The following is a 13514-nucleotide window of genomic DNA, read 5'->3' as shown; positions in this document are numbered from 1 at the left end:
GGAAAAATAGTAGAGATATAATACAAGTAGAAATTAATTCATTGTAATTTTAAACCTTAAACGAAGAGTTTAGATGTGAAACAAATATGTCAAGCATATAGAACAACATAATTACACTTTGTACTAAAACATTATTAACAAACTAGTTTAAAAAATTTAAATATTAAAAAACTTAGAATGGAAATAAACTAAAATTAACTAAAATTTAAATATGTTTAAATAACTTTATAAGTTCAAGGTTTAATAATTTTTGTTATCGGTACTGTAAAATTAAAACTTTAGATTAAAACATACTACAAATTTTTTTTGAAATAGTTTTTAATCAGCGCTAAAAAAACTTAATAACGAAAATGCACATCAAATAAACATCTAGAGAATGATGCGCAGCCAACTAGTTCGCGAGGGCGTACACAAGCCCAAACAGGTAGCCGAAAAACGAACCAAAGTAGAAAAACGTTTTAGTAAGACCCTCCTTAAAACCGTAATCCAGATTTTTACGGTTCATAACGGTGGTTGGGTCGTACAGACCAGGTTTGTTCATGTAAGATGGACGTTTCTTGTACCTGTAACAGTGGTAAGCGACCAACGGAATGTTGAGACTGAATGAGATCCAGCAACCACTTGCAAGGAAAAAAAGTGTAACGGTTGAGTGGGCAACATATTCGGGTAGAACCAGAGGGTTCATACTTCTGCAGTGGTCTATCGGGTTTTTGTAGGCAGATTTGAGCTCGTCGAAGGCAATCGTCTGGTACGCTGACAGAAATATCAGGAACATTGATGTTATAAACGCTACTATATAACAGAAGGCAGCAAATGTGAAAGCCATTTTAATACTTATTAATATTCTGTTTGGATTTTATTAAATTTAGTTGTTCAAAACTACTTCTGGTACTACAGTATTTAACTCTATTTAAAATAAGACTTTGAATATTTTATTTCAACGCTTAGGTTTTGAAGAATGGTTTCAGATAAAAATTTTTATTCATTAACTGTAATTAAAGAAAAGTGCATAAAATTAAGTTTTTATTATGTACTAAAGTTTTATTAAATTCAAAGTGACTTTTAAATATTTGTAATTTTTATTACTAAAGTCCTCATAAAATACTAAAATGCTCAAGTTTTACTGAGTCACCTTAAATTATTTAACTATCGAACATAATTAGAAAAATTCAAATGATTGGCGACTCTGAGCAAAGTTAGTAAAGTATTTATTAAAGCATATTTAGTTTTTTTGATTATTTTCAGTTTTGTATAGTAATATAATGTAATATAAAGAAAATATTATAGCTAAATAAAATCAAACTCGTTAAAATTTTAACAAAAAATTTAACTTAACTTTTAAAATTTCTAAAGCTTACCTGAGATATTCAAAAAATATGAAACTAAACAATATTAGTTGAGCTACAAATATTTGAAATATTAAATTGTATGAACTTTGACTGGGCCAACTAAAGGTTTTTTGTTTCAAACTAACCTGAGTAAGTATTGTGACAACCCTGTAAACCTTTAATTTAAATTTAGATAAATAAGTAGTAGTACTTTGTCTAATTATACTTAAGTTGTTCAATAATTCTATTAAGTTAATAATTTTGGTACTAAAATCCTAATAAATGTACTACATTTTGTTTACAATTAAAATCTTTAGTTAATTTTCCTTAATGTAAAAATAATATTATCCTAATTGTTTACTTTTAAGACTTTTCAAACTAAAAGTTCACAGATATCTACAATTTCAATTTCGTTACTAGTTTTGGATATACAAATATAGAATGTACAACTAATTTTTCTATAATCTAAGGTGGCTATTTTTACAGGTAAAATTTAAGCATGTAAATGTACAAAAAAAAATAGAATGTTATACTTTAGGAAAAACAAGTAAATTTCAATCATTAATAAAAGTGAAAAACCTAGAAGATTTAAACTAATTTATTCAAATAATTGCGAAATTTAGATTAGACAACAATTAAAACAAACAACTATTAATTAAAGAAATTAAATTTAAATTTTCAAATAAAATACTTTATTAAAAAATACTGTATTGTACCTTATAATTTTATACTATTTGTTTTTTTATTATCATTTTATTACAAAAAAAAATTAAAATAAACTATACTTAAAATAGTCAGAAAACTTAGACTTTATTTCTTAAACTACACTTCACCTTTTTTTAATAAATTTATAACAAGCTTTTAAAACAAAAAAAACTCTTCAAAATTTTAAGTAAAATTTCAAACATAAGTTTCAAATTATATTTTATTATAAATAATTATAGTTTTGATATTATAATTTAACAGATTTTTTTTTAACTAAAAATGTGATATATAATAAATAAAACTAATGAAAACATAATTCTTAACTTTTTTATTCTTTTTTTTATATAATTTAGGTTTTATTATTAATATTTATACAATGTTAACAACTCCAGTTACCTAAAGTTGTGATGATTTTTGATTAAAACATATTTTGTTATTTCCAGACTCAAGATTTAATAGCTATTTTTCGCCTAATTTTCCAAATTTAAGCTGAAAGTTTCACTCAAAATATATTTCATAAATTATATTTAAAATCTCATAGAGAAAAAAGGTTTTGTTTTAAATTTAAATATTATTTTAGTAGTCAAACTTAACTTTTGCGTCAATTATCTTTCTGTTTTATTTTTTACACCTCTCTTTTAAACAAAGTATTTAATTAATCTGAACTACTACAAAATATTTTAATTTTTAAAATGTTGTCTAAAGCAAAAACTTTTTTTAGAATATAACTTTAATTTATAAACAATTTAATAGTTCCAGACTTCCAGAGTATAAATAGTCTATTTTGTAACACTAATTGTCCTTTTTAAATTAAAAACTATAATTAAAGATAAAAAAATATTTGTTACATAAAACTGCTAAAATAAAGCTGTGGTATTACTTAAAATTTGTTTTTTATTTAATAAAACTGTAAATATTTTATAACTATTTATTAAATGTAATTAAGATCTCTTATATACTATAACTTTAGTTTCTATAATATGTTAAAATTATTTTGAATTCCAGGGTTTTTAAGGCTTTTCCATGATCTTTATAAAAAATTCCACTTTTTGAAAATAAAAATATGGTTTTACTCAGGTAAAATTTAACTAACTTTTTTAATTCTTTTTTTTTAGGTAAAATGGTTACCATAGCTGTTTACTTAAGCTTACAGTGAATTACTATCATTCTAAACTATAAATTTAAGAAAAGTCTAGTAATGTAATTATTAATATAAATTTTAACTTCTTTCAAACTTAATCAGAACAAAATAAAAATCACATAACTTTACAAACACAAATAAAAATTTAAGTTTTATTTGGTACCTCATTTTTAGTAAGAAGAAAAAAATATGAATTTAAAAAAAATAAAACTAACCAAAGAAATATTTGAAAAGTCCATAAAAGTATTTTGTCAGGACATGAATTTTGAATAAAAAGGAGCAAACTTAAAACTAATATACAAAGTATCTTGTGTGCTTGTTGAATATTTTTCTTCTTTGTTAAGTTTTAAACAAAGAGAGTGTTAAAATTTTTTAATTTTTTTTTTGGTTTTGAGCCTAGTGAGAATTTAAAAAAAATTAATTAGATGAAAAAGTCATGACCTATCACATTTCTTAATAGTCGCAAATTTAGGATAGATTTATTTAACCACAATACTACTCTAACTAGATTATTAAATTAAGCTAGGATGAAAACATCAACTATATTTTCAATCAAAAGACATTAAAGATAAATGTTCTATAAACTATATCTAGTTTCCATAATTTTTTAGTGCAGTGGGAGTACATACTACATACTGAAGAACTTACCAATTTAAACACATTTTGTTAAAATTATTAACTATACAAGGTTTCAGAACAACTGTATTTCTTAAGTTTGTTTTCAATTAAGCCTGATGTTGTGAAGTTATAAGTTTGGAGCAAGTTTGGTATAAAGCAGTGTTATATTTACTCAAGCGTGAAATTATTTTTATAAAACAAGTAAAAGTTTGCACAATTCAGTGCTTAACTGGCATGATAACTATAAGCAAATTCAACAATTGTTGGGAGTTTTCAAGTTAAAGAAACAAAATTATTAGAAATTATCTTTTATGTGCTTAAATTGTAATATATAAAGTATTCACTTACTGTAAAACCACTCTATATAAAATGTAAATATCTTTTAAAAACCAAGCTTTTATTAAATTATGATGATTTAATAAAGAACAACACACAGTGTTGATAAAATTAAGAATATTTAAAAGTTTCTGATTGCTGAATTATCTTTTATATATTTATAAAAGATAATTAGAGTCAAACAACTAAAAAATGTTTGTCTTTTGTCTCATTTTCTAAAATACTGAAAAAAGCCATATTGTACCACTTTTCTATGGGATCAAGCACCATTCATACCTACCAAATATAAAAAATAACATTTTGGAAACTATATACTCTAAGCTAAAATATGAAGTATAAAATATTATTATAGAAGTACAGTAAAGTTACAATTAGGCGTGAAAACTGAAGAAATTAGTAAAAACGGTACAAATTAGACCGTAATTAGAATGACACTTGTATTTATAACATCTAAATTTAAAATTTTTGTTTCTCATAATAAAGTTTAAATTTTATAAGTATAAAGAGATTTCACATAAATGTTGTAAAAAGTCTTATGACATAAATTTTTCGTTTTCTCAGTTTCTGTTTTTAATTAAGGTATTATTGCCAAGTCAAAAATAAAAATTTTAGATTTACTGACTAAAAAAGCTTTTTTGTTAAACATAATGAGTTTATTGTTAATGAAAATACTAGCATAAGAGAAATCACTCCAGCAAGTAACATTTATAAATTAATTTTAAATAAGAAAATAAAGTTTTTCTCTACTTATTGTAGCATGAGCAAAATCTGCATCTATTGGCCCGATTTTGGAAATTGCTTTTCCCATTTGTTTAAACATGGAAAATAAGTACAAAAAAATAGCTTCATAGCAATTATTCTGTTAGAGCAAAACACTTTTGAAAAATTTACTCAATATCTTAATTTATAAGTTTAATGCAAAAGAGTATTTTTTTTTAAGTTAGCTTATTTTGTAGAATTTATAGAAGGTAATTTTTTTTACACTTACTTAAAAACAAGCTTTTGTTAATACAAACAGCCTATGCATGTAATTTCTTTTAGTAGAAGCTACTTTATCTAAATTTCATTTTCTCTTAAAAGATAAATTAAATTTTTGTGAATCAAAGAGTTGCTTTGCAACCTTCTCAGTGTGCAGTGCATTTGATTTTATTGAATCTCCAATAGATCAAAATGGCTTAAAGTTGACCTTTTAAGCCATGAAAGAGTAGAGATAATATCGTTTTTTGAAAAAGGACCTATGAAAGTTTGCTATCAAATACACTATATTAAAAAAGTATTATTAATTAATTTTAAGTTAGTTAGTTTATGTAACACCACAATACAGGGTTTCCACCCTCTTAGTATTCTCAGGATAACTCAGGAAAATTATTAATTTATTATATATTTTTTTAAATCATTTTAATTTTTTTACTTAATTCTAACTCTAAAAAGTTTGCTCTTCTTAATTTCTATTATTATTTAATTAAATAAAAATAACAAATAAAAATGTGACACTAGATTACTTTAAAATTGTTGTTTAGAGAGAATCAAAACTTTTCTAATGAGTATTTAATTTCTTATTTAATTTATCTACAAACTTAATTTAAATTAAGTGACAAAAAGAAATAAAATAGAACCACTAAAAGAGTAAACAATAAATATTTGTTTAGTGTTGAACTTTTCTTGAAGAAACTTGAAGTATTTTATTTTAGATACTATTTCTATATAAATAACTATAATATAACAGGATAATCAGTTTTATAGGAAAAATTACTTTCTAGGTGATAAGGTGTTTTTATAGTAGGTTTAAATATTTTCTAAAATACTTAATAGTCTGCAAGTTTTAACACACCATTTTGAAGTCTGTAATGAAATGGTTTTGACAATAGTTGAAGTTTATTGATTGAATATAAGACTTAATTTAGTGATAACTATTTCAAAAATATTAAAAGTTAATTCCCTTTAGCTTAAAGTTTTTATTGTATTCATAGTTTTTTGTGTATTTTAACATTGATTTTTATGATATTTATTGAAATATTTGATACAAAGTATACCTTAATTTGATAGAGTATTAATGAGGATACTTGTTGACATTATTTACTTCTATATTATATTAGAAGTAATGAGCAGTTTATCATAAAAAACTAGTTTCATTTGCTAATATAACTTAATCTATCTTTACTAATAAAGAATTTTATTTTTCATATGAAAGAATGAGTAAATTAGTAGAAATATTTATTTTTAGTTCATATTGGCTTAGCTTAATTTTAATAAACCTTAAAAAATTACTATATAAAATCAATGTGTACAAATATTTCAGATTTTTCTTACTAATCACTACTAATCCTATAACTAATTTAAAAGACCTGTTAGTATATATTTTTATAAATTCAATTTTATTCATTATTAAAACTCATAACTTTGTTTTGTTTATCCTGGTGATAAGAATAACTCTGCGGTGAAACTTAGTAACTGTTTTTCCTAAAAATAATAAATTATTAATAAAAGTTTTTAGGAAACATTTATATAAATTACATTGAAACATAACAGATTCATAAAGTAAAGTGCAGAGTAGCTATTGTTTCAGATTAAATATTCATCCTATTATTTAAAAATTTCATGATAATTTTATGTCTATACTTATGGATCACAATTTAATATATACTATTAATGATTTCTTTTTTATAAGAAGTTTTTTTTGTTTCAGTCGTTCTATTAATGCATGTTGATAAGATTTATGATTTCCATTACAAATAGTTGTTATTTGAATATCCTTGAAACAAACTATTTATCTTGTTGCTATCAAACTATTTTAAATGCCAATTCTTGATTTCTGTTTGTTGATTTTACAATTTAATGATATACTAAATTCATTTTTTATTAAGGGATAGATTATTTTTACTTAGTCCGTAATATTTTCATCAAATAAGAAAGTTTTAATTTGATATTTTATCAAATTAACAAGAATATTCCTTTAGAAAATGTTTGCTAATTTTTCTCAACTTATTATTATATGCATAGTATGTTAGCATTATTTCAAAATACCGTAAACATTTACAATTCTCTTAACGTATTTAAATTTTGGAAATATTCCTAACTATTGACACTTTGAAAGTAGTCAACAAAATAACTCAGAGTTAGACAATGTTAAAAGCGATTTGTTTTTTTATTCTTGTTATAGAACTAATAAAAGATAACAACTTTTGTTTTAGTTTTTAAGATATTAATAAGTATTTACTTAAACTTCTAAGCTTTAAGTTAAAATATTATATAAAAAATAATTGCTAGATCTAAAAAATATATACAAAAAGAATGGAAGATTTAGAACCAACACCCGGTTTTTATGCTCAAAACGGATATGGAGACTATGAAAAGCTATTTCTCCATCATGCAACAGTTAGTATGCTTAATATTTATGTTTATATTAATGATGTAATCTAATAAAATAAATTTTATTTTATACTTTTCATTAAAGAAAAATAAACAACATTTTGGTATAAACAAATCTTTTGCATTTAATAATAGTTTAAATTATACAGTTTATATGCAGAAGTGTCTGCAAAAATTAATTGATTGTTTTTTTAATATAAACTTACAACATTACATCAAAATTTATTAGGCCCTTAGCAACTATAAGTGGCCTAAAATTAATGTCTACTTTTGTTAATCTGTCAACAGTTCAAGACAATACGAATGAAGACGTAAGTTTAGAATAACAATAACATTTCCAAATGAGTCATAAACGGTGTTAATTCATAATAACTAGCTATAAGTAAATTTTATGACCCATTAAGTTTTGCAATCTTTACTTTTTTTCTTTTTAATTAAGAGTTTTATTCTGAAAGCTTTACTTTAAGCCACGATTAAATGATCATTTGTAGTTTGTTACCTTAGCTGAACGCAGGCGAGTAAAATCTTATTGCAAAGTAGATTTTTGTATATTATATTTAAAAATAACACTTAAATAGACTAAAGACCTTGATATACTGCGAAAAGACATTTTAAACACTCACAAAGAAAGGAAGTTAGTGCTTCGTCGGTTAGAAGAAGAAGACCAGGTTAACGTTTTAAAAAACTTTGCAAGAAATAAAGCTATTAAGTTCTTTATTTTGCTGCATCACATAATGTTTTACAATCCGCAAAAAGAAGATAAATCGTTCAAGAACAAAATTGAAGAGATCAGGCTAGATGTTGACCGACAAGTTGAAGAAATGAATGATTTAATTGCAGCGAAAAAGAAAGAACTCAACAAAGCACTTTCGTCTGAGAGGATTCAACAGTTTCATCAGTTCGAAGCTGATGAGTCTCACGTAGGAGATCAGTGTCAAGTGTGTCTAGAAGAAGTCGAAGTTGGAAGATTGATGAAGCAACTAGACTGCGGAGGTCAGCATTCATTTTGTAAAGTTTGCATTGATACATGGTTCGCTGATCACAACACTTGTCCTATCTGCAGACATGTTTTTATTTGATTATTAGGCAAATTAATGTTTTAATAATGAACTAGTATATCAAATACTTTTAGTCTTTTATTATAAGTATTTTTGGTTTTGTTAAGAGCTTATTTAAAAGTGTTAATTATAGCCTTCGCAAATGCTGTAGTATATTAAAATTTTGGTTCTAGTTTAACTCCTTCTTATTTAACTATACATTAAAATTAATTCAATCATTTCTAACTGACTTATTAAATCCATGGACACACTTTTATTTCCCATCCGATCAATAATAAAGAAAATCAATTATAGTTCCAATTGATTACCACTAGTATTATTTCCAGTTACAAAACCAAATTAACCCGCTTATATCAGATTTGAAATCGCACAACTGTGTTCAGTTCATATGATGAGTATAATCTAACAGGTCAATTGCAATATATCGTAAATTTAAAAGTTATATACTAAGTCTATCATAAAAACATTATATATATATAAATATATACGATGATTGAGATAGGTAAAATTTACATTTTTGCTTTTTAATTCTTGCTCGAAGTTATTAACCTCTTTTTAGTTGTATATTATTTAGAGTTAGTTTAGTTTGTTTTGATTAAAAAATGTAGAGCTGTTATCAAAAACGTGTCAACTATATAACTATTCAAAACTACTAAAGCTTATTTTTAGAAGACTACTTTTAGTTTTTCTAGTTTAAAATTTTCTCAGCTACTAAATTTAAAAGTTTAAACTTAGCTTCACAATAAGTGATTTCTTATACAATCAAAAAAAAGTTGAAATAAAAATTTAGCGTCTTATTGTACTAAAGTGGCTATCCCTAGATTTTATGTTCCATTAAATCAAAAGCAATTAAATCTTTACTTAATGAATAACTAATATACGCTTTCCAAACATAAATTTTATTTGATGTTTTTAAAATTTAAACTATTTTTGAGAGTTTTACTTAACGTTTGAGCCCTATTATTTAAAAAAAGAGCTCATTCAAACAACTTTTAGTCATTTATTAAAAATAAAAGGTTTGAATTCGAAATTAAATTAATACAAGTTAAACTTTAAATGCTTAAAATTCCGCAAAATATATTATATAGTCTTTTTTAATTCAGAACTTTTTATTTTAAACAAATGTACTTACTTCTTTAGAAAATAAGTCAGAAATGATAATTTTACTACTAACGTGTATTTTTACAGTGTAAGTTAGCTTTGTTTTAAACCATACTCAAACTTTCATTTTCGTTCAGTAGTTTTCTAGAAAATGGTCTAGTTTAAAAGCCTTGATGTTTTCTTAGTCCGGTAGAACTACAAAAACAATTTATTCTTAACAAACTTTAAATGTGTTATAAAATTATCATATTACCATATAGTAAAAAAAAAGTTTTTTTAATTAAAAAAGCTTAATTAACGTTAAAAAAAACATAAAATAGTACTAAACTAATTGTAAAACCGCTTAAGTAATAATAATTTTATTTGACAGAATAGAATAAACAAAAAGTTAAATGAGTTTTGTGAAATTTAAAACTTTAATTTGTTTATGAGTCCGAATCACGAATTTTTTTTTGCTAGAAAATTACTATGCTTTTAAACAAGAATAAAACAAAAAACATTTTAGGTATAACATTTTATTTGGGTCATCTTCACTGCATTAATTTTATCAATATTTATCTAAATACACAAAACTTTTATTACTCATGTTAATCTTCCTAAATGATTTCTTCATTTCTTAACTAAGGATTTTGTAACCAAAAGTGGTTCCATACACTTATTTTATTGAGCCTTTCAAAGCGGTCTTTATGCAGCGCTTCATCCAAAAAGGACCTCAACTGCAACGACAAGTCGCCATAGTAAACTTGTTTCTTTTTCATAATCTCCATCGGATTTCTAAAAGCCTTGTTGCCTTGCACCATCATGTAAAGAACCAGATTTGCGCCCCAAAAGTCCAACTGTTCACCACTGTAGCGCTTAGTGTTGAAATACTCCGGTGGATAGTACAACATTGTTCCCTTGAAATCTTCAAAGTCAGCATTCTAGAAAGCATCAAGTTTTTTTAGTTTTATAGAAGTAACTCAAAGGTGCAATTTATTATCTGAGGTAAAAAAAGTTTTATTTGTACAACAAAGCTGATAAAAGGTATTTTTTTTCTTTATTCAGAATTTTATTTATCATTACACCACAATACGAAAACATAAGTAGTGTAACTAGCATAATACTTAGCTTTAGGTTAGAGTTATTTAATAATGAACTGCAATTTGTGTATAACCTACCTGTTTATAAACTGCGCAGCCGAAGTCAATGAGTTTTATATTTAAGTTTCGTGGATTAATCAGGATATTTTCCGGCTTGACATCGCGATGAAAAACTCCGTTTGAGTGAATCACTTCCAAAGTATTCAGTAACTGTTATTTATTCAAATGTAACATCTTTATTAAAAAAAAATATTTAATTTATTAAAATTTATAAAAAAACTAACAGCTAATATAAATATTTATAGTATACCTATATCTATACATCTATTACTGAAAAAACATTTAAATAGTTTTAGTAACACATGTTAACAAAGAAAATACTTACATCAACGTAAATCTTTTTAGCGTTTTTTTCTGACAGAGCCCCTTTTTCGTGGATAAATTGCTTCATAGTAATAAAGCCCTTCGGTTTTTCCATCACGATCAAAAAAAACTTTTCATATTGAAACCACTCGAATACCTTAACAACACCTTTAAAAATATAATGATAACTAGTTTAGATTGCTTAAAACCGTTTGAAAAATTAAAATTTGAATAAAAAAAAACCGGTGTATTACAACTATTAACTAACAAATGTTATTGTTTTTTTTTAAGTAGTTTAATTATTAAAAGACTTAAAATAACAAAACAAACCTGGATAATCTTTATTTGCCGTTGCCTTGCAATAATAAACCAACTCTTCTGGTAGATTTTGTCCACAGCAAACACTTTCTTTGTAAGATACCGCGTTTAAATATTTCACTGCTACTTCAAATCCAGTGGTGCGATTTTTAGCTAAAATAGTTACTATTCTAGAATATGTTTTTATTAAATTAAATATTTTGGTTTTGCTTGTTAAATATATATAGTTGTATAGCCATAACTTTGGACCAAAGTTTAAATTAATCTTTTATAAACTTATTTGTTTTAAAAAGTTGTTAAATGTTATAGATAAAACCAATATAAGACTAACCTGTGTATACACTACCCTGGCCACCTTGACCTAACTTGGGGCCCATCAGATATTTATATTCAAACTCGTATCCGTATTTCGAAGAAAGAAACCTATTGCTTCATTCAACAGTTTACTAATTTTATTTGCTTGCCCACCTAGGTTTAATTTCCTCTCGTTAGTTTGAATGGTTTTGTTGTATTTCGGACCTCTTTTCAACATTTCAGCGAAAGTAGGTTTACAAGGTTTCTTTTGTTGGTTAGGACTCCCAAACAGACATGATGTTTTATCTTGCTTGTTGTAGTTGGTGGAAAATTTTTGTGCGTGCATTTTTTCATTTGTAATTATTTTATTAAAAATTAATGCTAAAAAGTTGAAAATTTTTTAATGATTTGTATATTTTGATTACTTCTGATTAAAGTAAAATTTATATTTATGTATAAATTAATATTGATATAAAAACAAAAAGTAAAGCAATCTTTTAATAAATTTCAAAGTAACTTTTCACTAAAGTAATCAAAACTTTTCTATAAATCTATAGCGTTTTAACTTTAAATCTAACAAAAACTTATACTTAGTTTGTTAAAAAGCATATTTAGCTTTAACATTTAGACTTTCAATCATAGTTTTTTAGCTATAACTTAATCAATAGAATAGTATCTGATTTAACATAGTTTTAGATTAGTTCTGATTAAGTGTAGTAAGTACTTGTAATTAGTGGATTAACAAAAAGTACTTACTAAAACTAACTTTACATTAACTTATTGTATTAATTTTATAAAACATCATGCCAAGCCTGAGATCTTCTCATAGTTATGTTCTAAAAGTCTACATTAGTTTAAACACTGAAAACTAAGCTTAAAAAATGAAAGTATTATAAGAAAAGAAATTTAAGTAAATAGTTTATTTACTTACTAATAAAATAAAAATGCTTAAAAAATTATTATAAAGTTTATTATATATCAAGTTTAACCAGGATTTGCAAAGCTTTTTTTTGAAATCAACTGAACTTAAAAGTCACTACTTTAACTATAATTTTTTCGTTTGATTCAAAAGTAAATATATACCAGGTATTTTAGTTTAATTAAAAAGTAGCATTATGAACAAGTTTTCCAACTTATGTAAATAATTTTATTTAAAAATAGATTAGTTCTCAAGAAATTTAACTTAACTAGGGACCCTTTTCAAGTTCCTTAAATTTACTACAACAAGTAAAATTACGATAATTGCGTGTTTATGCAGAAATGGTATATCTTTAAGGCGAAATACTCATACAATTCTTTATAAATTGAGGTAAAGTAAGATAAAAAGCAGTCTATATTTATAAATCTATATTTATTATTCAAATTAAAAAAACTGAGTAAATAAATATTTTCTGACATGTTTAGTAATTTTCTAAAACTAAAAAGCTATATGAAACGATTCACAGGGAATTGTTATTAAATTAGAAAAAGAGCAATAAAAAAAAAATTAAGAAACATCTGGTGTGTTTTTAAAGTAATTATTTTAAATGTTATTTATTTAAATGTTTATTTAAATGTTACGTTTGTTTTAAGGTTAAAATTAATATCATTATTGATAATCAAGGCAAAAAATTCTTCATAATTTTAAGTTTTATTATGAATCAATTTAGCAGGAAAGAACAAGTTTTCAGATAAAAATTTAAGTCATTTGTCAAAATTAAAACAGTTAATTAAAATAAAGGCTTTACCTTTTATGATGACAAAATATCAATTAGAAAACAATTCTTTCACTTTTCCTGACGATTAAAATAGAGTTTGTTAAACT

At 24.2% G+C, this 13514-nt stretch overlaps 1 protein-coding gene and 1 pseudogene across 1 annotated transcript; both read right to left on the bottom strand.

The window, feature by feature from the left end:
* Positions 1–391: 391 nt before the first annotated feature.
* Positions 392–826, bottom strand: LOC145829050 (protein cornichon pseudogene; annotated as a pseudogene).
* Positions 827–10276: 9450 nt separating this feature from the next.
* LOC145829049 (serine/threonine-protein kinase pim-1-like) lies at positions 10277–11793 on the bottom strand. Its single transcript, XM_082936788.1, has 5 exons — positions 11748–11793; positions 11429–11569; positions 11121–11266; positions 10814–10945; positions 10277–10576 (listed from the first exon to the last, which is right to left on the bottom strand). Exons 1-5 carry the CDS (start codon positions 11791–11793, stop codon positions 10277–10279), a joined length of 765 nt encoding a protein of 254 aa, XP_082792914.1.
* Between the last annotated feature and the right edge of the window lie 1721 nt (positions 11794–13514).

This window comes from Thalia democratica, chromosome 2 (assembly GCF_965202585.1).
Source record: "Thalia democratica chromosome 2, ktThaDemo2.hap1.1, whole genome shotgun sequence".
Lineage (NCBI taxonomy): Eukaryota > Metazoa > Chordata > Thaliacea > Salpida > Salpidae > Thalia > Thalia democratica.
This window is presented reverse-complemented; position numbering and strand designations above follow the sequence as displayed.

Bases quoted from the DNA above. Each gene is read 5' to 3' on its own strand.
- LOC145829049 (XM_082936788.1), bottom strand. From the start codon at position 11,793: ATGGGCCCCAAGTTAGGTCAAGGTGGCCAGGGTAGTGTATACACAG. The intron at 11,570-11,747 runs GTTAGTCTTATA...TAACTATTTTAG, and splicing joins CCAGGGTAGTGTATACACAG to CTAAAAATCGCACCACTGGA. The intron at 10,946-11,120 runs GTAAGTATTTTC...AATAAATAACAG, and splicing joins CTAAAAAGATTTACGTTGAT to TTACTGAATACTTTGGAAGT.